Source organism: Schistocerca nitens, chromosome 2, assembly GCF_023898315.1.
Source record: "Schistocerca nitens isolate TAMUIC-IGC-003100 chromosome 2, iqSchNite1.1, whole genome shotgun sequence".
NCBI lineage: Eukaryota > Metazoa > Arthropoda > Insecta > Orthoptera > Acrididae > Schistocerca > Schistocerca nitens.
In genome coordinates this window covers 300,342,915-300,370,790 of record NC_064615.1, presented here as the reverse complement: position 1 = coordinate 300,370,790, position 27,876 = coordinate 300,342,915, and the positions used below count along the sequence as shown (strand labels likewise).

The 27,876-nt window shown below is 42.0% G+C and overlaps 2 protein-coding genes across 2 annotated transcripts in view; one reads left to right on the top strand and one right to left on the bottom strand.

Moving 5' to 3' along the window:
• Positions 1-16,110, bottom strand: part of LOC126236051 (intraflagellar transport protein 81 homolog) — a 109,776-nt gene extending 93,666 nt beyond the window's left edge. Inside the window, exon 1 of the mRNA XM_049945090.1 lies at positions 15,932-16,110. Coding sequence (XP_049801047.1) covers positions 15,932-16,039 — 108 coding nt within the window. The 5' untranslated portion in view covers positions 16,040-16,110. The remainder of the gene's footprint in view (positions 1-15,931) is intronic.
• A 173-nt stretch (positions 16,111-16,283) lies between these two features.
• LOC126236052 (signal peptidase complex subunit 2) overlaps positions 16,284-27,876 on the top strand; it is a 57,425-nt gene continuing 45,832 nt past the window's right edge. Inside the window, exons 1-2 of the mRNA XM_049945091.1 lie at positions 16,284-16,469; positions 23,707-23,784. Of these exons, the coding sequence (XP_049801048.1) occupies positions 16,431-16,469; positions 23,707-23,784 (117 nt within the window). The 5' untranslated portion in view covers positions 16,284-16,430. The remainder of the gene's footprint in view (positions 16,470-23,706; positions 23,785-27,876) is intronic.

Genomic DNA, 27,876 nt, shown 5'->3' with positions numbered 1-27,876 from the left:
TACCAATGTACAAAGGGCAACTAAAACAAGTAGAAAGATCTATATGTTCAGTAAAGGAGACAAAGAACCAGTAGTGATACAACTCAATGAGGAACTTGAAACTCTTAGCTCAGTAGAGAAGCACATAGATGACCTATGGCTCAAATTTAAAACAACAGTTAACCATGCACTGGATAGATATGTATGAGCCGTATGTACTTCCATCTTTCCACGGCTCGTTTCCTGAGCATCATGTGGAGCCAATATTTTTGGTAATCGATAGTGTTTGGGTGCGATCCAGCTCTGGCATCTCGTTGCTGTCTTTTATTGCTTCGCTTCTATTTCGTTTTTCCGCGGTTGTTCAGGGTTGGTCTTTTATGAAGCTCTTTTGTTTGAACTCCCGCCCGTAGTGTACCCACTATCTATTGCGAGTTCTGTCTTTGGTGTACTTAGAAACCGTAGGTTGGTAACACGACCAACTCACGTGTTTACTGCAGCAGACTCTTTGGCCTGTACTATTTATAGGCGAGCGCAGTCATGCTGGAGGAAGTTGTCGCGCAGTGGCCTTCGTGTCTGCTCTGGTAACATCGACATCCTGCCTTCCGCGTACGGGTGTTATCGAACCTGCACTTCTACTCGTGGAGGAACGTCGGCCTGGTTGAGGCCCCTCTGTCCGCTCTTCACTGGTTGTCCACGGGAGGCAGATGGCAGTCTAATCATCGCCTGTGTCGACGAAGGCAAACAAACAGTAACCATCCTGGGACAGCGGAGCCGCCGTTCGGCAAGGGTTTGAGTCCAGAAGCAGTTCGGCTGGGTCGTTGTCTGCCGGGACGACTGGGGACGGCTCAGAATTGTACACAGCAGTCCCAGACAAATGACGAAGTGCGCCGAGGGAAAGGAGAAAAGAAGTTAAGTGTGAATGTTTCAAGTTGATCGTCCTTTGGGACTGAGTTCATCCAGTCATCTTTCCCGTCTTGTGGCCACCGCCGTGGCAATCCTCTGTTCTGTTCACTGGTGCAATTCTGACAGTGTAGATTCCTCCAAGCATCATTGCTAACCGGTGTAGTGGTGTATTTTGGTAGTTATTTGTGTACGTTTGCACTTCTATGTTTTGGTAGTTCATCCTCCCGCCCTGTGGTTGCAGAATTTCAGGTGGGGAGTTAGTTTCTTGTCTCCCAAGATCTAGTGCTCTATTATTAAGGTTAATTCTAGTTCAGTCCAGTGTTCTGTTAATCCCTGGGTATGTGTGTCCGTCATACTATTTGCGCTGTATTTATTCTAAGTGAGTTGCACTGACAATAGTTGGGGGTTCGAGTCCTGTCACGGAGAAGATAAAGGGTCACATTGGTTTCGGCTTGTCAGTTGGAGGGTGTTGTCTTAGAGGTTTGTTAACATTGGCATGTCAGCGTTGTCTAGCGCTACCGGGACCTAACGAAGAACATTGTGCTGATTAGGGAATGTTGTTACACATTCTTGTTTTCATATCAATATCTGTATCTGTGAAGGCAACCGCATGAAGTAAGATCTGTTCTGAAGCTATGCTGGATCTTGCACTCTGTGTATTTTTGGTTTGTTTTGATCCCGACTATTTGGGTGTCAGGAATATGGAACTGTGTTATTAATGTTTGGCTTGAACAGCGGACACGCAGCTAGTTTAGTAGGGGCATGGCGTCCTCGTGAAGGCGTGCCCGCTAGATTGCTACTGCGTCTTCTCAGAGTGTAATTTCCACCTTACTAAAACCCCCTTGTTAAAAGAGAGGAAAAAAAAAACTTTAGAAATACATTCTATTTGCATTAACTATCTTACCTGTCGCTTAAGTAAATATCTGCTCAGTGGTTAAGCTAATGGGAGCACCTATCCTAAAAGCAAGTAGCGCAATTCTGTTATGGTGGCCCTCGTGCCTATTTTGGTCTGAAAGATTGTATAAACAGGCTTACATGCTCCGTATCGAACTTCTGATGTTGTTTTTTTGAGTGATTGTGGATTATTAAAATTCATTATAGTGCAAACGTTTGTATTTTACCAACCGTGTTTATAAGTTATTAATGTGATTGGCTGGAATGTAATACGAAAGTTTTAGGACCATAGGTTGTCCAGGTTGAAATTTGAAGCCATGCTGTGTTGTGAATTCATGTATTTATGTTTTATATTGCAATGAGAATTTAAATGTGGTAAACCCACGCTTTGTGATTAATAATTAAAGATTTAAGAGTGCATTCACTTAGCACTTACTTATGTGTTGTATTATTATTATTTTAAAAAAAAATTATATTAGGCATTTTAATTTCTTAAGCCTTTCCAATTCGAAAGTGGTGGCCCTCCCATTTTGGGCAATTGTAAGCATTGAAGCAGGATTTGCGTAGTTGGTGTTATGTATTGTATGTTATGAATAAATTATTTGTGTGTTAAAGCACGTCTGATATGTCAATTCCTTGGCCCCGTCCACACCTTGGTCGTAGTCTTTTAATATTAAATGATCAGACCACCGTTCCAATGTACACAGTGGTAAAGTTCACAAGGGGAGGTACTCTCCACGATATATAGTCAAAGTAAAGAAACTTCTAAGGAAACAGAGGCTACTGCATAACAGGTACAAAACAAAGCATAGGACTATAAATGGAGGGATGCTGAATGCAACACATTTGACAGTCAAGAGAGCAATGCATGAAGGCTTCAATGACTACCGTAGCAGGATATTGTCAAATGATCTTTCACAAACCCCAAAGAAATTCTGGTCATATGTAAAGACTGTTAGTGGCACCAAGGTTAATCACCAGTGACCAGTCACTCATGGACGATACTGGAGCCGGAGCTGAGAGTAGCAAAGCAAAAGCAGAAATGCTTAACTTTGCTTTCAAACGTTCCTTTACAAAGGAAAACCCAGGACTATTGCTCCAGCTTAATTCTCATATGATTGAAAAGATAAGTGAAAAAGATATTAGTGTTGGTGGGATTGAGAAACAGCTGAAATCATTCGAATTAAAAAGCCCCAAGGCCCCATGGAATCCCTATCAGATTCTATACCCAATTCACTGATGAGTTAGCCTGTCTGTTAACTATAATCTGTCATAGCTCCCTTGAACAAAAAATTGTGTCCAATAGTTGGAAGAAAGCACATGTCACACCCATACGGAGATGGGTAGCAAAAGTGATCCACAGCATCACTGTCCAATATCATTGACATCCGTTTGTTGCAGAAACTTAGAACACATTCTGATCTCAAACGTAATGAGGTGTCTTGAACAGAATGACTTGCCCCCATGCCAATCAGCACACGGATATTGATAACATCAATCATGTGAAACCCAACTCACATTTTTCTCAGATGGCATACTGAAAGCCATAGATCAAGGCAGGTATGAGGTATCAAGCGTAATTTGTGACTGGATTGATGATATCTTGAAAGGGAGGATGCAGCAAATTATCTTGAATGGGAAGACACTGACAGATGTAGAGGTGACTTCGGTGTACTCCAGGGAAGTGTGCTGGGTCCCTTGCCATTCGTGATATATATTAATGACCTTGCAGACAATGTTTATAGTAACCTCGGACTTTTCACGTATGATGCAGTTATCTATAATAAAGTATAGTCCAAAAGGAACAACACAAATATTAAGTTAGATCTTGAGAAGATTTCAAAGTGGAGCAAAGATAGGCAACTTGCTTTAAATGTTCAGAAATATAAAATTGTACACTTCACAAAATGCACAAAAATAAAGGATCCCTATGACTTCAATATCAGTGAGTCACAATTGCAGTCATTAAACTCACACAAATAGCTGGGTGTAACATTTTGTAGGGACATGAAATGGAATGATCACATACACTAAGTCATGGGTTAAGGAGGTAGACAACTTCGGTTTACTGGTAGAATACTAGCAAAACGCAATTAGTCTACAAAGAAGAGTGCCTACAAATCACTTGTGTGACCCATCCCAGAATTTGATCAAGTGTGTGGGACACATACCAGATAGGACTGACAGCCAGTTTTGGATGCGTACACAGAAGGTCAGCACAAATGGTCATGAGAGTGTCAAGGAGATGTTGAAAAAACTGACCTAGCAGACTTTTGATGATAGACAAACTATTCCAAGAAAGTGTACTTCAAAGTTTTGGGAACCAGCTTTAAGTGATGACTCTAGAAATATATTACAACCCTCTAGATATCACTCTGATAGGGATCATGATTACAGGGTCAAATTACATACAGCATGCACACAGGCATTTAAACAATCATTCTTCCCACATTCCATACATGAATGGAATGGGAAACACCCCTAATAAATGGTACAATGGGACGTACCCTCTGCCATGCACTTCACAGTGATTTGCAGAGCACAGATGTAGATACAGATGAGTAGAAGTAGCCTCACTGTGTGGAAGCATCATGAGGAAAGTGTGTTGACATCCATATGGCATGGAATATGGTTCGAAAAATTTTGCAGTAGTGATCCACAATGTAGTTTATTGGATCTAAAATTGTGGTCATTGCCCATCTATTTGGTTCTGAGCCTATAAGACAAGCATTATTAAATATTCTCTACTTGACCGGTTTCTTTTTTATACAAATGAGTTCTGAATTAGTCAAGTATGGAGGCAGATAGACGGGCAAGGGGTAGTTACTAAAATTGATAAATTGGCTTTTAATTTTAGCTTTATTGATGTATGGTCTATGGATATGGGTATCGGGTCACAGGGGGTGATTTTTAGTGGATAGGAGAGAGGGTGTGATTGTATGGGGGAAAGTAGCTGAGGTGGACATTTTATTTAACTGTCCCTTTTTTTCAGATTTTTTTTTTATTTTCTTGTTCTTTAGGCTGGTCTAGATCTTTTTTTATGATAAATGTTGGTAAGCACTCCGCTAAAATATGTTTAATTAATATTTTATTTTTATTACATATGTAATGACTTGTGTTTAACAGGTTGATTTTAGATATACAAGTTAACTAAAGTCAGTGATGCCAGATATACGTTTGTATCATTGTATTATTTGCTTTTTGGGAATACTATTCATATGTGTTTGGTGGGTTTTGTGGAGGTTATTTTAACTACATAAGTAAAATGGAGAAGCTGCATTTGCCCTACTTTGTAAACGGCTTCTTATTTTTCGGGTATCTGCTGGGTATTGTGGACTTCACTTGGTATGGAAATAGCGAACATACTTAATAATAACTATATCAGTGTAGTAGAAAACTTAAAATTGGAAAGAAATAGTCAAAAACAGAAGGGCATTAAGGTACCAAAAAGATCATGCAGTACTATGTTCTTAAGACCAGTCACGGAAGATGAATTGCGAAAAACTATACAGAAACTGAAGTCCAAGAAATCAGCTGGTGATGATGAAATATCAAATCATTTAATAAAGCTGGTAAGTGAGGAGATAATAACACCACTGCTGAACATAGCAAACTGTTCTTTCAGAGATGCATTTTTTCCAGAAGAACTGAAGATAACGAAGGTAGAGCCAGTGTACAAGAAAGGGTATAAGGATGATCCCAACAACTACAGACCAGTTTCACTGATATCAGGTTTCTCAAAAATCCTACAAATGCTTATGTATACCAGATTAGTTAACTAATATAATAGAGGGAAACATTCCACGTGGGAAAAATACATCTAAAAACAAAGATGATGTGACTTACCGAACGAAAGCGCTGGCAGGTCGATAGACACACAAACAAACACAAACACACACAAAATTCAAGCTTTCGCAACAAACTGTTGCCTCATCAGGAAAGAGGGGAAGGAGAGGGAAAGACGAAAGGATGTGGGTTTTAAGGGAGAGGGTAAGGAGTGTGTGTGTGTGTGTGTGTGTGTGTGTGTGTGTGTGCGCGCGCGAGTGTATACCTGTCCTTTTTTCCCTCTAAGGTAAGTCTTTCCGCTCCCAGGATTGGAATGACTCCTTACCCTCTCCCTTAAAACCCACATCCTTTCGTCTTTCCCTCTCCTTCCCCTCTTTCCTGATGAGGCAACAGTTTGTTGCGAAAGCTTGAATTTTGTGTGTGTGTGTGTGTGTGTGTGTGTGTGTGTGTGTGTGTGTGTGTTTGTTTGTGTGTCTATCGACCTGCCAGCGCTTTCGTTCGGTAAGTCACATCATCTTTGTTTTTAGATAGATTAGTTAACTATTTGGACAAACATAACATTCTCATACCCTCACAACATGGTTTCAGAAAGGGTAAACATACAGAATCAGCAATTGCCAGTCTAACAAAATACATTTTACAGTCCTTAGATGAGAAAAAGATTGTCTTTGCAATGTTTCGGGATCTTTCAAAGGCATTTGACACCATTGAACATTAAATGCTGATACAAAAATTAAACAACTATGGCATTCGAGGGCAACCAGGTGAATGGACAAAATCATACTTGTGCAACCGCAAGCAGTATGTATCATTAGGAAACTCATACCAATCAGAAACCAAACCCATCAAATATGGAGTGCCGCAGGGTTCGGTAAGGGTGCCATTGTTATTTAATGTGTTTGTTAATGATATAGGTGTTAAGAAGGAAGAAAAGAAAATATTGTATGCTGATGACATGACAATACTAAATAGTGACCAAACTATGGAACAACTTGAGAGAAGAGCATACATATCTGCAAATGTCACAGCTCAATGGCTGTTGGAAAATGAACTGGTTATAAATCTAAAAAAGACTACGTATGCAGTGTTTAAAAACAAGGAAAAGGCTATAGACATGGATTTAGAGATTGATGGAACAAGGCTAGAAGAAGTAGAATCTGCTAGATTCTTAGGTATTCTTGTGGATAATGAACTGAAATGGAAAAAAAAAAAAAAAAAAAAAAAAAAACATATTAATAATGTCTGTAAGAAACTGAGTTCTGTCATATTCTTAATGATGCAGCTATCACAGTATTCAGAAAAGAACCTTCTGTGTACAGTGTATCCTGGACATTGCGAACCATACTTACAGTATGGAGTGACTGTGTGGGGAAACTCAAACGAACAAGAGACAAAACGAGTTTTCACATTACCAAAAAAAAAAAAAAATTTAGGACCATTTTAAGAAGAAAGACCTCTGAAACGTGCAGAAACTGTTTCAAGAATTTAGGTATCTTAACTTTTTCATCGTTGTATATACACAAAACAATAATGTACATCACAAAAGGTAGTGAGGACTCGATTACAAATGCTAGTGTACACACCTACAATACAAGAAGGAAGAATGAAGTACGGAGCATACACCACTGACTGGCAATGCTAGAAAAAGGACCCCAGTACTCTGGTATCAGACTACTAAGAAGTCTGCCTAAAAACCTGCAAGATAGTGTACTTCACAATAACTTTCCAAAGAAACTTAAAGAATATCTCACTGAAAAAGAGATTTACAGTGTTGCAGAATACTTATGCCATTAAATTTGTATATATTGTTATTCATTATCAATTATGTAAAAATGTAAGCTAAAGGTGTAGAAAAATAAGTGATAATGAATGTTAATACTTTGACATGTCCTACATTACATGTACATTTACTGTACACAATGTAATCTTACAGGATCAAATAAAATTCAATTCAATTCAACATTCAATTCAATTCATTTCAATTCAACCCATGAAATAGCTACATTGTGTCACATGATTTCATGTCTGCATGATGTACTAGGAATACATTGTGTTTGCAGATGCCATTTTGTCATCTGTGGTGGCACTCTCTAATGTTGAATGTTTATGTTTACGAGTTGTATGTGAGCGATGTTCGTGAGGCATTAGACTTAGGGCTTTATGTTGTTCCATTTCCTGTTGGCTTGTCTGCAAGTTATACTAATGGCAGTAGTTATTGGCTACTCATTTGTTTCCTGTTTGTTTCCCATTTTCAAATTGTTAGTTTGCTGTGTCATTAAAAGTCAAAAATTTAATTCCTTGTTTTTTATTAGTCACTAATTATGTATCTTAATGATGAAATTTGTGAGTCAAACATCAGTTGCTGCTTTGGACAATGAAACAGCCACAACAATTCCATTTCTGCAGTTATATGGTCTCACAGCTGAAGATGTGAGTATCAATAGTGTGGCGAATTAATGAAACTGACCACAGTTGCTGGGTGTCACAGCAGGAATGAGCATGTGGCAGAACATGTATATGGGATGAACTAGGGTTGTATTAGTGTTTTTTGTTTATTTTGTTTTTATTTCCTTTTCCTTTTCAGAAAAGACAACTAAAAACAGGGACGGGGAGAAAGGTCTACAAAATACTTCATAGAGAAACAGAGGTGTTGAGCTCAAGATTAGATGTCCCAGATGACAAACAAAAATTAGAAAATGAATGGTTAAAAAAAAAGAGCATTCTGTCAGGAAATGGCGGACCATCAATGGTTGAGGGCAATGCGCACAAAGTCGTGGAGCACCACCACTTAAATGGCAATAGCTAAAAAACAGTGCCCAAAATGTGACCTTGCTAAAATGATCTCCTCTTGATCAGAGGGCCGATGAAGTGGTCATCCAAGCCACTGGAAGACGCTTAATTCTCCAGAGCTTGTTCTCATGAAGGGAGGACTACTAGTGATGTCAAAGTGATGCCAAAATGACACCGCCTGCTGATAGATGGGAACACAGAGACCATCGGAAAGAATGGAAGAACTAGCAGGCTGAGAGATGAGGACTGCAGCCTTTGGAACAGCGTCAGTGGCCTCATTTTCTGTAAGACTGACGTGACCAGGAACCAACATAAACATAATAGTGGCTCCATTAAGAGTGAGCAAGTGACAGCTTTCATGGACATATTGCCCTGACACATTGATGGTGTGCAGCATACTGAGGCTCTGAAGGGCACTGAGAGTCAGAGAATATGACAATTGAAAAGCCTGTGTCACTGGATGTACTGCGTAGCCTGATACAAAGTGAAGAGCTCTGCTGTAAATGCTGAGTAGTGTTCCTGAAGCCAGTACCTAAAATCGTAGGTGCCAATGACAAAGGTGCACCCGACAGCATGGTCAGTCCGAGAGCCATCAGTGTACACAAAGGTACTATCACTAAGTTCCATGCAAAGAGCATGAAACTTAAGGCAACAGAGCAAGGCTGGAGTAGTGTCTTCAGGGAGCGAATGAAGGCCACGGTGAATACAGGCCGCCACACGAAGCCAGGGTGGTGAAGGTTCACTCATTGTGAAAATGGCAGGTATCATGAAGTTCAGCTGCCACTGCTAGAGCCGAAAGTGAACTCCAGGTGGTAACAGAGAAGAGGAATGTGCCCCATACAGGTGATCAAAGGAGGCATAGGATGGGTGGCCAGGCAGGGGAGACAAACGGCACGCGTATCTGCCAAGGAGAAAGTCACGACGATGTGACAGCGGTATTTCGACAGCTTCGGCATACAGACACTCAACTGGGGTTGTATAAAAGGTACCCGTGGCCAAACGGATGCCACGATGGTGGATACTATTGAGACAGCGTAGGAGGTACGGACATACAGGTGCAGAAACAGAACACCCAGAGTCTAGTTTCACACAGACAAGGGACCGGTACAAACAGAGGAGGGTGGTTCGATCTGCACCCCAGGAAATACTATTGAAGACACATAGGACACTGAGAGACCGCATACAGCAGGCTGGCAGTTAAGACACATGGAAGGACCAAGAGAGTTTCCTAGTGAGGATGACCCCAGGAATTTCATAGTTTCAACAAACAGAAGAACAACAGGCCCAAGATGTAAAGACACTGGAAGAAACAAACTGTGCCGGTAGCAATTCATATAAATGGTTTTGTCAGTAGAAAAGCAAAAGCCATTTTCACTGCTCAACAAGTAAAAACGATCAGAACATCACTGAAGACATTACCCAAAGAGACAAGTCCATAGAGAACTCTAACAGATCACACAATCATCACCAAAAAGGGATCTGGAGATGTCTGGTGGGAGAAAGGGCATTGTAGGGTTAATGGAAATAGCAAAGATGACAATGCTCAGGACAGAACCCTGAGGCACACCGTTTTCCTGGATAAAGGTATCTGACAAGGCGGAACCCACATGTACCTTGAAAACTGGGTCTTTCAAAAATTCTTCAAGGAAACGGAGCATGCGGCCACGAAAGCCCCATGTGTAGAGAGTACAGAGGATACCAGTCCTCCAGCATGCGTTGTGAGCATTCCTCAAATCAAAAAACACGGCCACAGTCTTGTATTTCTGCAGAAAGCCAATCATGACATCAATAGACAAAGTAATGAGATGGTCAAATTCAGAACGGAGCACTCGAAATTCACACTGTGCAATGCTAAGTAAATTCCAAGACGCGAGCCACCATACCAGCTGGGCATGAATCATGCATTCCATCACCTTGCAAACACAGCTGGTGAGAGAAATGGGGCGATAACTAGAAGGAAGGTGTTTCTCCTTGCTAGGCATAGTTATGCGTATGAGAGTGGCTTTATGCCATCATCAGGGAAACGTGTCCTTACCCATGTGTGATTGTACGTGCATAGGAGAAAGTGCTTGCCTGCAAGAGGAAGGTGCTGCAACATCTGAACGTGGAAATCATCTGGCCCTGTGGCGGAGGATTGGGATGAAGTGAGAGCATGATCTAGCTCCCTCATCATAAAGGCGGCATTGTAGCACTCACGATTCTGAGAAGAGAAGGGTACTGACCAAGAATCCTCCACTCATTTCCAATGGAGAAAGGCAGGCAGATAATGGAAGGAGCTCAAAATCTCAGCAAACTGGCGACCCAAAGTGTTGGACATAGCAATAGGATCCACTATGACACCGTCTGCTACTGTCAAGCCAGAAATTGGGGAATGGACCTCGGTCCCAGAGAGCCATCGGAGGTTGGCCCAAATTCTAGAAGAGGAAGTGGAATTTTTAAAAGAGCTAGTAAAGGAAATCCAGCTAGCTTTTCTGCTATCCCAAAGAACACGATGACACTGTGCACGCAACTGTTTGTAAGAAATGGAGTTGGTCATCCTAGGATGACAGTTAAAAACATGGAGCATGTCTCCACATGCGAATTACATCACAGCATGCCTCAGTCTACCAAGGGAACACGTCACGGCGCAGTAAAGAGTAAGTGGGAGGAATGGAACGTTCTGCAGTGGTAAGGATAATGTTAGTAAGATATTTTATCTGATCATCGCAACTGGGGAAATGTTGTTCGTCAAAGGTAGCAAGGGAGGAGTAAAGCCTGCAGTTGGCCTTAGAAATCTGCCATTTGGGTGTGCACATAGGTGAGGTAGTAGTTAGCAATCGGAGAGCTTATGGGACATGGTCACTCTAGTGTGTGTGAGAGAGAGAGAGAACTGACCACTCAAGATGATGGGGAAGCTAGGCAGTGCGGAAGGATGCAGAAGGATGTATCCAAATGGGAATAGGTGTGCATAAAGTCTGAAAGGAACGTGGGTGCTTCCGTGTTAAGGCAGATGAGATAAAACTGATTGAGGTCAGCCAAGAGGTCCATCTCTGACACGTTTCAGAGAACCTCAAAGGGGATGGTGCACATTAAAGTCAACCAGCAGCAGAAAGGGGTGAGAGAGTTGGGGTTGGATTGGGTTGGGTTGTTTGGGGAAAGAGACCAAACACCGAGATCATTGGTCTCATCAGATTAGGGAAGGGCAGGGAAGGAAGTCAGCCGTGCCCTTTCAAAGGAACCATCCCGGCATTTGCCTGGAGCAATTTAGGGAAATTACGGGAAACCTAAGTCAGGATGGCCGGATGTGGGATTGAATAGTTGCCCTCCCGAATAAGAGTCCAAAGTGCTAACGACAGCACCACCTCGCTCGGTCAGAGGGACTTATCCAAGAAGCTAGAGGAAGTCTGCCCTGGTGATGCCGAATGATGGAAGGATGTAAATGGTACAAAGGGAAAAGGTCAAGTCGGGAAAGAAAAGAAAATGCGGACTGCAACAGCTTGAAGCCAGGTAGTAAGGGAGATGGGTCGACCATTAACATCATCCCAAATGAGCAGCATGACTCCCCCATGAGATGGAATGCCATTCTCGGGGGGAAGGTCATGGTGGACCAGGTAGAAATGTGAACGCTCAAAGCAGTCATGAGGACACAATTTTGCTTCCTGCAGCTAGAGAACAAAGATACACTGCAATTCTAAGAGCACCTGTAAGTCCTCTTTGTTGGATCGAAGGCTGCGAACATTCCATTGGAAGAGAGTAGTAACGAGGAAAGGGGAGGAAGGAAAAAATGATGGGATGTCACCTCGGTGAGCGCTGAGTGCCAGCCTTCTAACACTCAGTGCTAAATGGCGCAGAGGCTTGATGAATCCGCTCCATGAGGTCTACAGAAGCATTAGCATTCTTCTTCTGTTGGTCTGTGGAGTCCACGACAGAAAAACGGTTGGCGGTGCCCACTGGCGACATGGATGTTGGCCGGGTAAGAGTATCACATGACGACATCACTGAAGAGGATCTCTTGAGTCAGTGAGGGAGAAGACAATTTCCCTTTGTTTTACTTCTTGGATACTTTCCGGTTGGAAGAGGAAGACTCAGATCTTTGTTGACTGGCGGGATGTAGGAAGTCTTCACAGGAGTATTCCTTCTCTCCTTTCCACCCTGTCAGTTGTGTAGGAGGTGACTTCGCCCCATGAGGCAAAAGTCTGATGGCTTGTTGCACAGCTGGAGGAGGAGATGCGGATGTTTCCATGACACTGGGCGATTTCACAACCGCGATATTGAAATTTAGGTCGCATGTCTGCGCGGCCAAGTGCTTCGTGGAACGAGATGTAGCAACAACAGTACTGTAAGTGCCGGATGGTATAACTCAGGGTTTCCGCCTAACCAACAACTTGCGGGCAATCAGGTGAAGCACATTTTCCTTCACCCGGAAGCCCTAGACAGCCTGCTCATCAGATACTCAGGACAATCTCGGGAGGCGGCGGCATGATCGCTATTGCAGTTGATATTGTGAGGAGGAGGGGGTAGATAATCGCCCTCGTGAGCATCCCTACCACATGCTACACATTTGTCCGGGTGTTGACATGACATTCAACTGTAGTTGTAAGGGTGACAGTGGTAGCAGCGCATCGGATTCGGAACGTAAAGTCAGACTATGATAACTTCATTGCTTGCTTTGATCTTTAACCGAAGCACCACTCTATGAAAATTAAGGAAAACAGTGTGTGTGGGCACTAAGGATGCCTCTACCTTCTTCATTACCCAATAAAATGGAAATGTCGTGTGGCTAGGGCCTCCCGTCGGGTAGACCGTTTGCCTGGTGCAGGTCTTTCAATTTGACGCCACTTCGGCGACCTGCATGTCGATGGGGATGAAATGATGATGATTAGGACAACACAACACCCAGTCCCTAAGCGGAGAAAATTTCCAACCCAGCCGGGAATCGAACCCGGGCCATTAGGATTGACAGTCTGTCACGCTGACCACTCAGCTACCGGGGCGGACCATCACCCAATGGAATGCAGTGACACCCTGATCCTCTGATCCTGGATTTCTGCCTCAGTCAGACTATCGAGCAACCTAGTGTAAATACCAATGCGGGAAGAATTCAGTGCTCCATGGGCCTCGACATGAACAGGACCATGGAAGAGCGAAGCTGCAAGCAGCTGATGTGCTTGAGAATCAGAAGTCTCCAACACCAAAGTGCCATTTAATAAACAACAGCAAAAGTTCACAGGCCAGCAATTGCATTAACACCTTCCTGAATAATAAACCGATTCACCATAGCAAAGAACGAGGAACTGTAGTGCAGTTGGCATTGTCTTTGAACTGCTAGCCTCATTCCATTTACGTTTGGTAGACGTTGAATGTGAAGATGATGATTGGCTCATTGCAAGAAAATCCCCCTCGACTACCAGCATATCCGATGATGTGCTCCTTCCAACTGAGGGGGACCCCTCACCTCAGACCACACACCCTGAACACCTAACAGAGGGACCAATTAGCAATGTGGGAAGATAGCAGCTCAAGCAATTACCCCTCCCTGGCCTGGCCTGTACCTCGGGGTATGTGTGAAATCCTACCTGTTGACCTGGGGCTGGGAATTACACGTCACCAAGTCACCTGTTACGTATCAGATGCATGGGCCGGCCTTCAGGAGTGCACAGGGATGAAGAAGGAAAAGAGGAACCTCAAACGGCAAAGTGGAGGAAGGATAGGTGAAGGGAAATGTGAGAAAAAAAGGAACGAAAAACAGTGGAGAGACTGTTCTGATATCAGCTACAGAATATGCACAACACATTACCAAAAACATCCAGAAGATGTTCCCCAAGGGAGGAGGAAAAGAGGACAGACATGCAGCACAGAAGCGAAACGATGCTGCGAAGGCTGGGCCCCGTGAGTATTGTTTATTGAACCGGGGACCTAGAAACGACAGAGGCGCTTCATCCCGCCGTAGCTCTCAGTGGTTCACAACCCAACAACAGGCCACAGAAGTCCACCCACCCCACCACCGCCCCACACTGAACCCAGGGTCATTGTGCGGTTAGGCCCCCAGTGCCACCCCTCTTAACCCCCCCCCCCCTCCGGGAACATCTCATACCAGATGAGTGCAACCCCAAATGTTTGTGTAGTAGAGTAATTATGGTGCACATGTATGTGGAGACAGTGTTTGTGCAGCAATCGCCGACATAGTATAACTGAAGCAGAATAAGGGGAACCAGCCCGCATTTGTCAAGGCAGATAGAAAACCGCCTTAAAAACCACCCACCGGCTGGCTGGCACACTGGACCAGCACGCCTTCCTGATCAGGAAGCAGCGCTTTAAACCGCGCGGCTAGCCGAGCAGGCTGGGCCACCGTCGTATCCAAGCACAAACCCGCCAAAGAGCGGCGAGCCCCCTGGGGTGATTATTTTTGTGTGTGTGTGTGTGTGTGTGTGTGTGTGTGTGTGTGTGTGTGTTCTTTGGAATGTTTGCATCAAAAATGATGTTGAAGTAGTTTTTTTTTATAATTTCATGGTTAAGGCTGTTAAATGAAGTTCATAGATATTAATTGATATTGGTGGGTATAACGGTCGAGTTATTTTGGTCAGGTTTGTTAAATCTCCAAATTGTGGTTTGTTGGTATCATAGGCTTCGGTTGGCCAATACAGATGAAGTGAAATTTTCAATATCGGATTTCTAGAGTTGTGTGTGGTTTTGAGGTTATCATGGATTTTGTATGAGCTGTTTAGGTTTAGTTTTCAATGAAGCAGGTGGCAGACTTTGGATCATTGTAAGATAGTGGGAAAATGTAGTCAGTCTACAAGGGAGATTGCTTACACAACAATTGTGTGTCTCGTACTATACTCTAACCTAAATATTACTCAAATGTGTGGGACCAATACCAGATGGGACTAATTCAAGATGTTGAACATACAGAGAGAAGGGCAGCACAAACAGCCTCTAGTCTGATTCATTGATCATCATCACTGAAATGCTGAAAAACATGAACTAACTGCTTGAAGGTAGACTCCAGCTATGTCAGGAAAGTGAGGAATCTTGGAATACACTACAGCTCCCTTTGTATTGCTCCCACAGGGACTACAAAAACAATACTAGATTCATTACAAACTGCACAACACTATTTAAGCATCATTTTCCCTGTGTTTCATCCGATTCTCTTCGGCATATTTAACACAAAACTTCACAGATAAAGATTTTTGTAGAATTATGCACTGTATCTTTCACAAAAACGCGTTACCTAGCACCCTATTACAAACTGTGAGTTTTAATTGGAAGGAACTACAAAAAATAAATCTTACTCAAAAAGTAATCTCATCGGACATCATTTCGTAAAATGCAAAATGTATGGTCAAGAACTAACACTTTGGATATGTGAGTATCGCAAGTTGGGTTGGTCGAGAACTAACACTTTGGATATGTATCACAAGTTGAGTTGGAAATCTGACTAAGTTGATAATGACGGGATGCGGAGCGCTCTGTACGTTTACTGCAGATATATTTTCAACTGGATACCATTGTTCTATATTTCCGAACCACATATTATTGGTCGTGGAGGGTAGGGTTGCATCAAATCTGTCTTCGTACAAAAATGCTGAATGCATACCTGCAGCAGTTGCTCCGAATTCAGGGAATCGAATGATATCAAATTAAAAGATTTGTTCAGAGGACTCTTGTTCAGCTCTTGAACAACATACTTCAATTGATCACTCATGTTTACAATAATATCGTATTCGAAAAATATACCAAATAGGTGTCCCGCACAACTCAGTTGCGTTGTTTATGTCAAAGCATACAAACGTGAGATAAAATCGCGCCACACGTTGCTGGGATGTGGACTTATCCAAAGAAGCAAAGTTTATTTACTTTCCGTTTAGCTGGAGTGTAGCAGTTTCACCTCCTCTTTAACGGGAGAGTTGTATAAATTTACCAGTTTATACATCAGCAAGATAGAGCCTCATGCTTTCGAATCACATATGTTGAAAGAAATTACGAAAACCACATTTTGAAAGGAGTACTGGTAATGTCTTCGGGGTTAATCTTTGACAAGAGCGTAGTTGTGGATGGTACACGTCAAGCATAGTGCATGAAAACGTTGTGTTTGCATGGGTAAAATGGCACCGAAAAACAGCAAGGAAGCGCAGGTGGGTTATTCATAAACTTTATTATCGTGTTCCTTCAGCTTTGCATTTGTGTTCTAAATCCAAAAAAAAATGAACACCAAGCACTAGCTCATAAAACATAAGGCGTGTACAAGCTTACCGCCTGACAGTTCTATCGGCGGTGCTCCTCTACAAACTGTATTATTTATATTGTACACAAAAGTGTTCAGTATTAATCCTTGTTTCGTGTACATTTCGCCCCAAAAGTTCTGATTTTCTTGCACTCGTAGTTGCAAATACGGCAGCCGTTCGACAACAAGTTACTAAGTGATATTTGTTGTCATCTCCCCCTTCCCTTATCCGCCACTTCATTTACTGCAGGTGAGGGTTGACTTTTTTATGTGTAGCATCCACCCAAACTGTACCTCTTCCCCTACAACACCTACCATTCAAAATAACGTAAAATAAAATAAATTTATACAAAAAATTAAAAACCACAGTTTGAAATAAATCTAGCAACTGCTACCAATTTCATGGATTTCCAGCGCTTGTGACAAATCACCATACTTATCCATGTACATCTGCATTCCGCAAACCACCATGAAGGGTATGGCTGAGGGTGCATCCCATTGTCCCAGTTATTAGGGTTTCTTCCCGTGCCATTCACATATGGCGTGTTGGAAAAAATGATTGTTTGAATGCCTCTGTGCATGCTGCAATTATTTTAATCTTGTCTGCACGATCCATATGTGAGTGATATGTAGGGGTTGCAGTGTATTCCTAGAGTCATCATTTAAAGCAAGTTCTTGAAACTTTGTTAGTAGACTTTCTTGGCATAGTTTACAGAGTCTACAAGAGACTGTCAGTTCAGTTTTTTCAGCATCTGACGCTCTTGCATGGGTCAAACAAACCTATGACCATTTGTGCTGCCCTTCTTAATGCATGTTCAATATCCTCTGTTAGTCCTATTTTATATGGGTCCCACACACTTGAGCAGTATTCTAGAATGGGTCACATGACTGACTTGTAAGCAATCTCTTTTGTAGACTGATTGCACTTCCCCTGTATTCTACCGATAAACCTATGACCATTTGTACTGCCCTTCTTAATGCCTTATCCACAACTGAGCCTATGTGATCATTCCATTTCATATTGTTACAAAGTGCTACACCCAGATATTTGTATGAGTTGGCCGATTCTAACAGTGACTCATTGATATTATATTCATTGGATACTACATTTTTTGTGATTCTTGAGTTTCTCCCGGCGTATTTGATAATCAAAATATCCACGGGTGTACTGCCGGTCTACAGTGTCCAACAGTGGACACTGTAGACCGGCAGTACACCCGTGGATATTTTGACTACATTTTTTGGTTTGAAATTTTGTTAAGATCTGACTTATTTATGCAGCTTCTTTCAGGTAGTACTTAGTTATAGAGAACTGTGTCATCTACAAAAAGCCTGATGTGACTTTTTAAAAAAAAAAAAATCCTCAATAAGTCATAAATTTTACTTTTGACTATAAGCGTATGACTTCTGTTTCTTTGTTGGATTCATTTCAGCTTACTAACCGCCACAAAAACAACTACAAGAAGCAGTAGATGAGCAATAGTAATATACACAACAAATTTCAAAAACCTCTAGACTTACCGCGGCCACAACAGTGACTTTCAAATACACTGCATATATGACACCATGTACCTCATCTCCATGATGTCCGAAGTCGTATCTAATGCCCAACTATGTCTTAATATTTTACAAGTTGGTGCAAGGGGCACATTAGCGTTTTCAGAGTCCTTGGGTCATCAGCAGATGCCCTTAGTTTGTGTGTCTTCATTTGAAGTCTGGATCTGTGTCTTATATTACAAGTTACCTGAAACAAATTGTGTGTAAAGTATCCAATAGGATCATTACCGACTGAGGCAGTGCATCTATTAAGACACTGACCTCATATTTGAGAGGATGGAGTTGCTCTGTCTGGCCATCCTGATGTAGGTTTTCCATGGTTTTCCTAGATCAATAAGGTGTGCTGGGGTGGTTCCTCAAGTCCATGGCTGACCACCTGACCACTCCTCATAGACTAGCTGACCTGTCCTCATAAATCATATTGTGTATTGTGTGTGTTGTATATTTTGACATGTTGATTTGGATTGTTTTACCTTGACAAATCCTATATCATTGTGAGATAATCCTTGAATGGATAAAGGTAAGTGGTGGGTAAATAAAAATAAATACTTTTTTAAATTTACTATATCTTTATCCAAAATTTGAAGATTGAGTTAATATCCATACTAATTTAAATTAATTTTAAGTTAATAGCATATTTAGAAAATAAATGAATTTACAGTGTGTCTGAAAATTGTACATTTGCCACTTTTGGACATTTATAAAACCATTTAATGTTGAGTAAAATGTAATTATTATTTTTATTATTAATCATTGGATACATGCAGATATCACATTCAGATCTCTTGTTATATACAGAGCAATCTTCATGATACTGTATTACACACCGCATTTCACACATTAAGAACAGGTTCTGTTCAACTTGTGAGAAAGGGTCAATAATTGAGTAACTTTTGAAATTTATAACAGCTTTGTCAGTAACAGCATATAAACAAAGACAGTAAGTTCATGTTAATGCTGTGAACAGTGGATATTCCAGGGGATGCACTGGCCATCTGTTTGGCTAGATAAGCAATTACTCACCCAACATTCACTTTGACAGTTCCAGGTGTGAATTTGCAGATGCGAGAAAGGCCCCGACTCATTTGGATATGGAACGTCATCTGATGGGTTAATGCCCCATCTAATAAAATCTGCGCAATCAAAGTGTCTGTGACTGCTTGACATCACTCTTCTCATTTCTCCCAGAAGTAGTCCCCCATCCTATGTCACGTCAGCATTGGTCACACGAGATTAATCTGTAGTTTCCTCTTGTGTAATGAGCCACTCCAACACTGTGGTTGCAGAACCTTACAGAAAGTCGCTCACATCCTGGTGGAATCCCTCCTCCTGGCTCTCCATGCCAAGCATAGTCTTCCTGATTCTTTGCCTCTAATGTTTATGGATGACAGTTTGACTGCTGCTTCATTTCCTCCCAGAAAGTGGTTATTACTCTCATATATGAGATGTTAAACACCTTTTGAGGTGGGGTCAGAGAGGTTGGGGTTGAGATGTCTCCTGACACACAGTGGTCCGGGGAACCCTCAGTCAACCCTACCTCCTTTGCCTGGTGCCTTGGTCATCTATCTTTTACTCTGTTTTTAATTGCTTGTATATGCAGATCGTCCTATTCTATTGCACCCTATGTCATTTTTTAGGAGTGCCTCTTCATATAGCAGTACAATGAAAGCAAGACCTTAAGGATTCCTTATCCTGGGTACTAGCCGATGACAAAAAACAGTTGAACATATTCTTGTGCTTCCTCTGAGTGAGTAGGTTCTGTTCCCATCTATACAGTTTGACAGTATCGGATCAGGGGAGGAACAGTTGCTGGAGTGATGCCTCCCACCGCATGCAGGGCCCAGGGAATACTTGACTGTGCCCAACTACCTACCGACCTGATTATCTCTCTCAACTTATTTGTCTATTGTCAGTCCACTAATGTTCATTATGTTTTTATCCTTTGTACTTGCACGTATCTCCTCCCCATGCAACTATTAGGAATTATTTATTGTTACTGTCTTACTCTCTACATTGGTTTAGTGGGGTCAGACATGGGGAGTACCTCTCGCTACTGATGGCCCGCTCTCTGGTGTGCAGACTGGTCCAGCCTACATATCGTACTTGTATCATTTCTCATTTCTGGCATCAGTATTGCTTTCAGTGCCTTGATTTTACCCCTTCTGCATGCAGTCACATTTGATGTCTCCAATGCACGATGGACTGTCCCATGAATGAGGGACTGGTGAACTCTCTGTTTAGCCCCTTCCCCCCTCCAGCACCACAATCAATCACAACTGCAAGTTCTTAGTCGTTTTCATGTGCCTTTCAACAATTTCCTCTACTATTCAGGCAGTTGTTACCAAGGTACCAGTCATTTCCAAGCAGCACTATTTTAATAAAACCATGTACTTTTCTTAAGAATACAACTGTTAGGTAGTAACATTTTGAAATCATCCTCAAATACAGTATTTTGTTGCATTCTGCATAACCTTTAAATTCAGCTGAGTCTACTTTTACTTGCTTTTGGTATTTTATTATTCATCCATGGCTGACTTTTAAAAGGATATTGACAGGTCGTGGTATTACAGTTTAAGAAGACATTATTTGCAAACACAACAAGTTACATACAAAAATGCCATAGGTTTTCAGCCATGGCCTTACTGTAAGATCCGTCTGGCATTTGGCTGTAGTATTATAGGGAAACAATGGATAACCTAGATTAGAGTGATCAGATGAAGAGAGAAGCGTCTGTCATCCTGAATATGTGGCCAGTCTGTTTTAAAACAGCTCAGCATATTCAGTTTATTCCCAGTGTACTTTTTTTTCCCAAAGAAAGTGTTTAGTGATGTAAAAGAGTGGTGCTACACTGTTCATTTGCTTCTCGGCAGGAATCTCCGAAGTCAACCAGAGTTTATGGTACCACCTCTTTGCTTTGATCTGTGACAAAACTGTGTTGTGAGACATCATGGGCTGCAGCGTATTTTATATTTGAAATGGGTAGTGTATCCAGGGGACATGTTGGGGTATGTGGTGGTGCTCTGTAGTGTGGGATGTTTGTTTCTGTATTGTTTGTGAGTGATTTTGGTGATGAATCAAACTCCTTCTGTTCTGTTTGTGAGGAAAGTTAATGAGTTATTTCAACATCGGCAGTTGTAGACAGTTTTCGGGTCTGAATTATTAGCGTGGGGTGTTTTTTACGACTGATTTAATTTGGTGCTTTGTTTTATGAAGTTCACAAGTAGGTCTCTGCATACTACAGTGAGTGACAAAAGTTGACTGGGATTAAATTCCTACAGTTGTTTGGTTTAATTGCAGAGTATGTGAAGTGTTACACTTGTGGAGAAGGTATGAGATTGGCAAAAGTTGCTGCATATCATTCCAGGGGCCAGTATATGTGGCATTGTAGGAGGACAGCTTACGGCATTCTATCTGGGGGGGGGGGGGGTATCTGGTTTGAGAAGTCTAGGCTGACCACTCGAAAGATTTTGATAATTACATTGTTTTTGCTATCACTATATTGCAAGATTTATGTATTGTCTTATTTTTTTGTTTTTGTGGTTTTATTTATTTTTTATTGCAGGTGTACAGTATGTCTGTCTATGCGTTTCTTGTCTATTGAAATTGGCATTAATGCAAATGTTTGGGTTGTGCTGATAGTTGTTGCTAATTATGTTAGGCTGTTGTTGATAGATATCATGGAGTTTGTTTTACCCACATCAGAGAGGTTGGATTTTCAATGTTAGTTAGGCCTGTATCAGCCAGTATCGGATTTGGGAGATATGTGTGGCTTCATGGTACTGTGGTCTTCATTTGAGCTATATAGCTCAAGGGAGATTTCCGGTGCCAGTTTTCTTTTGCTGATAATTTTGTTTGCTTGATTTTTGTGTTAGTATTTGTTTTGGTGTCTCTGTTATTGAGACTGACATATATTTATGTTGTGCTCATTCAAATGCCCCCCCCCCCCCCATTTCCCGCATTGTCCCATTGCTATTAAATGTTCTCTGGATTATTTGTCTGTTTGCTTGTCTAATGAGTGATGTCATTGTCACCATATTTTATATGCCTAAAGTAGCAGTGTCCACCACCTTGATGACATCATGGGTGTCACCATAATCCTCAGTTTCATGCTATGTGTATTAGTTTGTAATGTAACACTACAACATACATAAGGACCTTGGTGACACTGTTTGGCTTCCATTTTTTGTACTGCAGGTTCCCATTTCTTTGCCAGAAAAACTGAACCAGAATCTCTGTAATGAGTGATTTTGAGATCAGAAAGATGATGTTTTTGGTATTATCTGTTGCAGAGCTTCAAGTAAGATTTTCTAGGCAAGAAAAGAGAAAAATAAAAATTATGGTGTTGAAGTGTGGTGTGAAATGACAGATGCTTTATTGTTATTGTTTATTTATGTTACATTTTTTCACCAAACCACTACTTAGTGGTGTTTAAATAATCCCCACTGTGTGGCATATATTGCTTAGGAGATAATTTTTAACTGCCTGTACAAACAAGTTCATTTTAGTGTCTCTTTGATCTCCTTGAACAACTTATTGTAAAGATTTATCCCTTTGTAGAAAATGTTGTTTTCAAATTTTATATTTATTCTTTCTTGATAATTACAAGTTCTCTCTAGATCTTGTTCCATGGTCATGGACAGAGCTGTCTGCAGTAATGATCAATGTTATTTTTGACTTGTGAAATTGATTGGTGAATGTGTGGTTAAAATCACCATTGTTTTGAACAGGTCTTTACAATCAGCCCAATTAGTGTTTTTGGTTAGTTCTATTTGCCTTACCTGTAATTTGCACACTTTGTTAATATTTTCTGCATTTGCTCTCAGAAAAGAATTCTGTAGCTAAGAATTGATTGTATGATTGTATATTATGTAATGCCTGCTACACAGTGGTGACAGGACTCAAGGCAAGTATCTTTATTTGTTCACAAAACTTCAACTTAGAATCAGTGTTCATTCCTATAAATTTTGTGTTTGTTACTCAGTCTGTAGAAGTACCATATGCATTTAATTTAAATGCCCTTTTCTCTCTCCAAAATGAAATTCATAACATTTTATGTTCAGTGTAACTTGTTGATCAACTGGTCACTTTCATTTGCTTTCTATACAAGGAGTATATCATTGTCTCATAGGCCATAATACTGCTGTCCCCAGAAAAGAAAATTTTTCTCCAAGATTAACACTATTAGGGAAGTCATTAATGTGAAACAGGAACAGTATTGGCCCTAATACACTACCCTGTGAACTCATATATTGACATATTTTGATTCTGATAAATGTTTCACTAAATGTTTAGCCTTATTTGAGGTTTGTCCAAATTTACTCTTTGTACACTGTGTGCTGAGGTAGGCTTAAATTATAAATGCATGAGCGAATTACCCAGTTCATGACAATTATTGTGAAATTTGTGCTTCTGAAGATCAGAATTATAACAGTAATGAAAGAGAAATTACAGGGTGAAGTGTAAATATTTTCAAGGACAAAAGTGCAAAAGGAAATAAGACCAAGCATGGAATAAGTAAACTGTCTCCAAACTATGATGTCTTTAGAATGTGCATTTCAGCAACAGGTTTTATTTTCTTTTCGTTTTTCCAGCCACAAGACAAACCAGTGAAAATCAATAAATGGGATGGTTCTGCTGTCAAAAACTGCTTGGATGATGGAGTGAAAGAGGTACAGTAATAACTTTGTCTCTCTCTTTACATCAAAATTCATATTGTGCATTGCACTGAATTAGTCTGTTTTTGAGAAATATTGAGCATTCTTTATCACTCTACATTGTGAATGAACATTGTAAGGGCCAACATTGCAATTTCCTTCGTCATAAAATACAATATTTTTTTATCAGATTACCCTAATGAGGGTACTATATAAATAATATTGCTGAATATCTATAGATCAACTGTAATATAATCAGATAAATAAAAAAAACATCTACTCACCGAGCGGTGTCCCCCCTCCCCCGGGGGCTCACCACTCTTTGGCGGGTTCGAGCTTGGCTGCCACAGGGCCCTAGCCTCAGCAGCATCTTTTCCCTTTCATTATTCTGCATGTCTATCCTCTTGCTATTCTTTTTCTCCTTCCTTGGGGAACATCTCTGGGATGGTTTTAGGAATGAGTTCTGCATTTTCAGTAGCTGACATCAGAACAGTCTCTCCACTGTTTTTGGTTGTTTTTTTCTTTCTTCATTCTCCTTCTCCTATCCTTCCTCCGCTTCGGCATTTGAGGTTCCTTTTTTTCTTCTTTCTCCCTGTGCGCTCCTGAAGGGTGCCCCATGCGTCTGATGTCTAACAGGTGACTGGGTAACACATAATTCCCAGCCCCAGGTCGACAGATAGGGTTTGCACGAACCCCCTAGTACAGGCCAGGCCCAGGGAGGGGTGATTGCCTGATCTGCTACCTTCCCAAAGTGCTGATTGGTCCCTCTGTCAGCTGTTCAGGAGGGGGGTGAACAGTCATCTAAGGTGGGTGAGCCCCCTCTGAGGGGGTGGGGGGGGGGGCTAGTTGAAATGTGTGTGCCATCAAATACGCTGGCAGTCAAGGGGGATTTTCTCGCAGTGAGCCAATCACCATCTTCCCAGTCAACGTCTACCAAACGTAAACAGAATGAAATTCCCGATTCAAAGACCCTCTTAGCTGCACCATGGTTCCTCATGGTTTCACATACTGAAAGCAGTCAGTCCTTTGCAATGGTAAATCCATTCATTATTCAGAAAGGTTTTGATGCAATTGCTGGCCCTTTGAAATCCTGCTCTTGTTTATGAAACGGCACTTTGGTTTTGGAGACGACTTCTGATTCTCAAGCAGAACAGCTGAGTGGTGCTTCAGTCAAAGATCAAAGCAAGTTATGAAATTATCACAGTCCGATCATACATTCCAAACCCAATGCGCTGCTACCAGTGTCATCGTCATAACTACACTTGAATGTCTTGTCGACACTCAGTCAAATGTGTAACCTGTGGTAGGGATGCTCACGAGGGTGATCATCCGCCTCCTTCTTCACGCTGTATCAATGGCAGTGGCGACCATGCTGCCCGCTCGTGAGATTGTCCCATGTACCTCAATGAGCGAGCTGCCCAGGAGATACGGGTAAATAAAAAAGTGCCTTACTCCGTCGCCTGCAAGTTATTGGCTAGTTGCAAACCCTGTGTTCTACCATCTGGCACTTACAATACTATTGTTGCTACATCTCACTCCATGAAGGACATGGCCACAGCATTCCTGCCTCCTCCAGTTGTGCAACAAGCCACCAAACTTTTTCCTCACGCGCGAAGTCACCTGGTACACAACCGGCAGGGTGGGAAGGACAGAAGGAATACTCCCACGAAGACTTCCTATGACCCTCCAGCCAACAAACTTCTGAGTTTTCCTTTGCCGACTTGGGGATCCTCTTCAACAGTGTCCCCGTGTGATACAGTCACACAGCCGACCTCAATGTCACCAGTATGCATTGCCCTGGACTCTTCAGGCTGACAGAAGGAGAATGCTGATGCCTCTGTAGATCTCATGGAACAGAATCCTCCAGCCCCTGTGTCCTTTAGCACTGAGACTTCGAAGGGTGGCACTTGGTAGTTCACTGAGACATCACCCCTTCATTTTTTCCCTCCTCCCCTTTCCTCATCACGAGTGTCCTGCAATGGAATGTTTGCAGCCTTTGACCCAACAAAGATGACTTAGTTACTTTTACAGTTGTAGTGTCCACTTGTTCTCTGCCTCCAGTAAAGAAAATTGAAATTGAGCTCTCGCATTTCTTCCTGGTCCGCTTTGACCTTCCCCTAGAGGACCGCATTCCATCTCACGGGGAAGACTTGTTGCTCATTCTGGATAATGTACATAGTCAACATATCTCCAAGACTATCTGTCTTCAAGCTGTTGCAATCTGCATTTTCCTTTCTCACTTGACCTTTCCCCTTTATACCATTTACATACCTCCGTCATTCAGTGTCACCAGAGAAGACTTCCTCCAGCTTATTGGGCAGCGCCCTCACTCTTTCTGCTGTTCAGTGACTTTCATGCGCACCATCCCCTTAGTGTTTCTCCCAGAACCTGTCTGAGAGGTGTCCTAATGGCTGACCTTCTCAATCAACTTAACCTCATCTGCCTTAACACATGAGCACCCATGTTCCTTTCAGACTCCATGCACACCTATTCCCATTTGGATATATCCTTCTGCACTTCCCAGCTTGCCCATCATCTCGAGCAGTCCGTTCTCTCTGTCACGTGCTCAGCCAACCATTTTCTGTCAGCTATCCATTTTCTGACTCCTACCCCATGTATGTGCTCACCCAAATGGCAGCTTTCAAAGGCCAACTGCAGGCTTTACTCCTCCCTTGCTACCTTAGATGAACAACATTTCCCCAGTTGCAGTGACCAGGTAGAATAGCTTACAAACATTATCCTTACCAGTGCAGAACGTTCCATTCCTCGCACTTCCTCCTTACCATTCCGTGTCCCAGGCCCTTGATGGACTGAGGCATGCCACAACACAATTCATGAGTGGAAATGTGCTCTCCGCATTTTTAACCGTCATCCTACGATGGCCAACTGTATTCGTTACAGACAGTTGCGTGCACAGTGTCGTTGCATTCTTCAGGATAGCATAAAAGCTGGCTGGATTTCCTTTACTAGTTCTTTTAGCAATTCCACTTCCTCTTCCTTCATGTTGGCCAACCTTCGATGGCTCTCTGGGACTGAGGGCCTTCCCCAATTTGTGGGCTGACATTAGCAGACGATTTTATAGTGGATCCTATTGCTATATCCAACGTTGCCAGTTTGAGGATATTTCGAGCTGCTCCTACTATCTCCCTGCCTTTTTCCATCGGAAATGAGTGGAGGATTCTCAGTATATACCCTTCTCTTCTCAGAGTCGTGAGTGCTACAATGCCGCCTTTACAATGAGGGAGATCATACTCTCACTTCATCCCGATCCTCCGCCCCAGGGCCAGACAATGTTCACATTCAGATGTTGCAGCACCTTCCTCTTGCAGGCAAGCACTTTCTCCTACATACATACAATCGCATCTGGGTGAGGACACATTTCCCAGATGCTGGCATGAAACCACTGTCATACCCATACCTAAGTCCAGTAAGGACAGACTTCTTTCTTCTAGCTACTGCTCCATTTCTCTCACCAGCTGTGTTTGCAAGTTGATGGAATGTATGATTCATGCCCAGCTGGTACGGTGGCTTGAGTCTCGCAATTTACTAAGCACTGCACAGTGTGGATTTTGAGCATGCCTTTCTGCAGTTGACCATCTCATCACTTTGTCCATTGATGTCATGAACGGTTTTCTGCAGAAATACCAGACTGTGGCCGTCTTTTTCGATTTGGAGAAAACCTACGATACCTGCTGGATGACTGGTATCCTCTGTACTCTCTACATATAGGGCTTCTGTGGCCGCATGCTCTGTTTCCTTCAGGAATTTTTAAAAGACCGAGTTTTCAAGGTATGGGAGGGTTCTGTCTTGTCAGACACCTTTGTCGAGGGTTCTGTCCTGAGCGTTGTCATCTTTGCTATCGCCATTTATGGCCTGTCTCCCACCAGGCATCTCTGGCTCCCTTGTCGTTGATGATTTTGTGGTCTATTGCAGTTCTCCACAGACTTGTCTCCTTGAGCGCCGTCTTCAGCAATGTCTCGATTGCCTGTACTCGTGGAGCATTGACAGTGGTTTTCGTTTTTTTTTCACTGACAAAACCACTTGTATGAATTTCTGGTAGCACAATTGTTTTCTTCCACCATTTTTACATTTTCGGCTTGTTGCTTT